This window comes from Dipodomys merriami, unplaced genomic scaffold (assembly GCF_024711535.1).
Source record: "Dipodomys merriami isolate MVZ:Mamm:240054 unplaced genomic scaffold, mDipMer1.0.p SCAF_16, whole genome shotgun sequence".
Lineage (NCBI taxonomy): Eukaryota > Metazoa > Chordata > Mammalia > Rodentia > Heteromyidae > Dipodomys > Dipodomys merriami.
The window spans coordinates 14419228-14421065 of NW_027202937.1; the positions used below are offsets into that span (position 1 = coordinate 14419228).

The 1838-nt window shown below is 37.8% G+C and overlaps 1 protein-coding gene across 1 annotated transcript; it reads right to left on the bottom strand.

Moving 5' to 3' along the window:
- Positions 1 to 613: 613 nt before the first annotated feature.
- On the bottom strand, positions 614 to 1504 carry LOC138827837 (vomeronasal type-1 receptor 3-like). The gene has a single exon (XM_070023451.1). It carries the CDS (start codon positions 1502 to 1504, stop codon positions 614 to 616), a length of 891 nt encoding a protein of 296 aa, XP_069879552.1.
- Positions 1505 to 1838: the final 334 nt, after the last annotated feature.

A 1838-nucleotide genomic window follows, 5' to 3' on the forward strand; every position in this document is an offset into this window, starting at 1 on the left:
GTTCTACCACTTCACACAACAGAACTATTCATTTGCAGTCTGAACTCATTCACTTGATGCAGAAATGTATGACACCTTGTCACTCCTAATTATGTCTGATCATAAGGCAAGGAATCCTGAGAGTTTTGTATTTTAAGGAGAAAAAATAATGTTGCATGGGTTGTTACAAATTCAGAGGTAAAATGATGATATTTTTCAACAGTGTGATAGAATTTCATAGTATAATGATGGACTTTTGTGCTGACACTCAGCACCCAAGTGGTCATGCAATCATCCACACTGAGATGCACCTGTGATAGTCTGAGAGTCAAGGAGACACTCAAGTTCAAACAGAGTGAACTATGATAGGTGACGACACAGACTCTTGATAAGCAAACATGACAAGAAAATCTATTTCTTACAATAAAAAATCTAGAGAATAAATCCTCCCCAAACTAATTCTGCCTAAAAAAATAAGAAGAAAAAGTGGCTGGGCCATTGATCAGGTGTAAGAAGTCTAGCCTCAGATGGGCCAGGTCTTATTTTAGTTCCCCAAACCAAACAGAACAGAACAAAACACTATAATCTATGTAATCAATAAAATCAATGAAATGGAACTTTTATCAAAGTGTTTTCAATGCCAACATTCAGTCAGATTTCTATCCTTGGGAATCAGCAAGAAGGGACCAAGAATTGCATAACCAACCCTCAAATATTCTTGAATATTTTCCAGCATGTAATTATTCTCTAAGAAGGCATTTGAAAATAGAGAAAGAATACATTCTGTCCAATAAAAGAAAAGAAAACAAAGCATGAGAAGGAGAACACTGTAAGCAGCTTTCATCTCAGGAGAAGTTTTGTAGAGAAAGTTGGAATTCTGCAGGTAGAGAACACGCTGGTGGTGCTTGTGGAGAAGAAATACCATGTAGCCACTGGCCACACCCATGATACCCTGAAACACAGCATCCCTCAAGACCATGAGGGTAAGAAAAATCCATCTCATTATCAAGTTGTCTGGTACAAAATAGCAATAGGTGTCACTTACACTAGTTTGTGATACGTTCATACTGCTGATATTTTTTATGTGGAATAGTAAGTTCATGCTTATCAAGGAATTGAGAATCCAAAAGAACAGCAATGGGAGAAGGATGTGCCATGCAGATTGAAGCTTTAGCTTCCTCCACACAGAGTCTCTGGGGCTGATGATGATGGCCTGGACCACGGTCAGGAGACTGCTGGTGCAGATGCAAAGTCCTCGAGTCACTCTCTCTAGGTAAACAGAAATCATACAGCCTATATCCTCTAAGAAGTTCTCCATGCCAAAGGCTGCTACTGTGGTTGGTATCACTTTTGAAAGAAGCATTATGATGTTAGTAAAAGCCAAGTGGATGAATATAATGTGTACAGATTTCTTCTTGGAACCTTTAAACATGTGCATATAATGCAAAAGAATAAAGGTGTTCCCTGCAATGCCAAGTCCAGATATAGAAAAGGAGAATGTTCCCTTGAAAAATCTCAAAGACATATTGGACTTCATAGGCACAGAAATTTGAATCCAGCAAACACCATATTTGAGGAACTGTTGGTAAGGACAATACCTATTTGCAAAACAAATCATATATAATATACTTCTGCAGGACAAAGAACTGTCCTGTTCCCTGTACTGGTTTATCTCTATTTTGTTTTTTACATGACATTCCCTGAGAATCTTTCAGTATAGTCTAAAATGCCTTCTTGGCAAATGTGTTCACCAATCTAAACTTCCTACAGAGAGTTTTTTTTTTGAGCTCTTAATAGCAAAACCTATCTACTTCCTTAAACACTACACAGGATCATGTCCAAGTTAGAGTGACAGAATT

What these genes read in the sequence shown, in the direction of transcription:
- LOC138827837 (XM_070023451.1), bottom strand. Translation starts at nt 1,504, where the DNA reads ATGTCTTTGAGATTTTTCAAGGGAACATTCTCCTTTTCTATATCTGGA.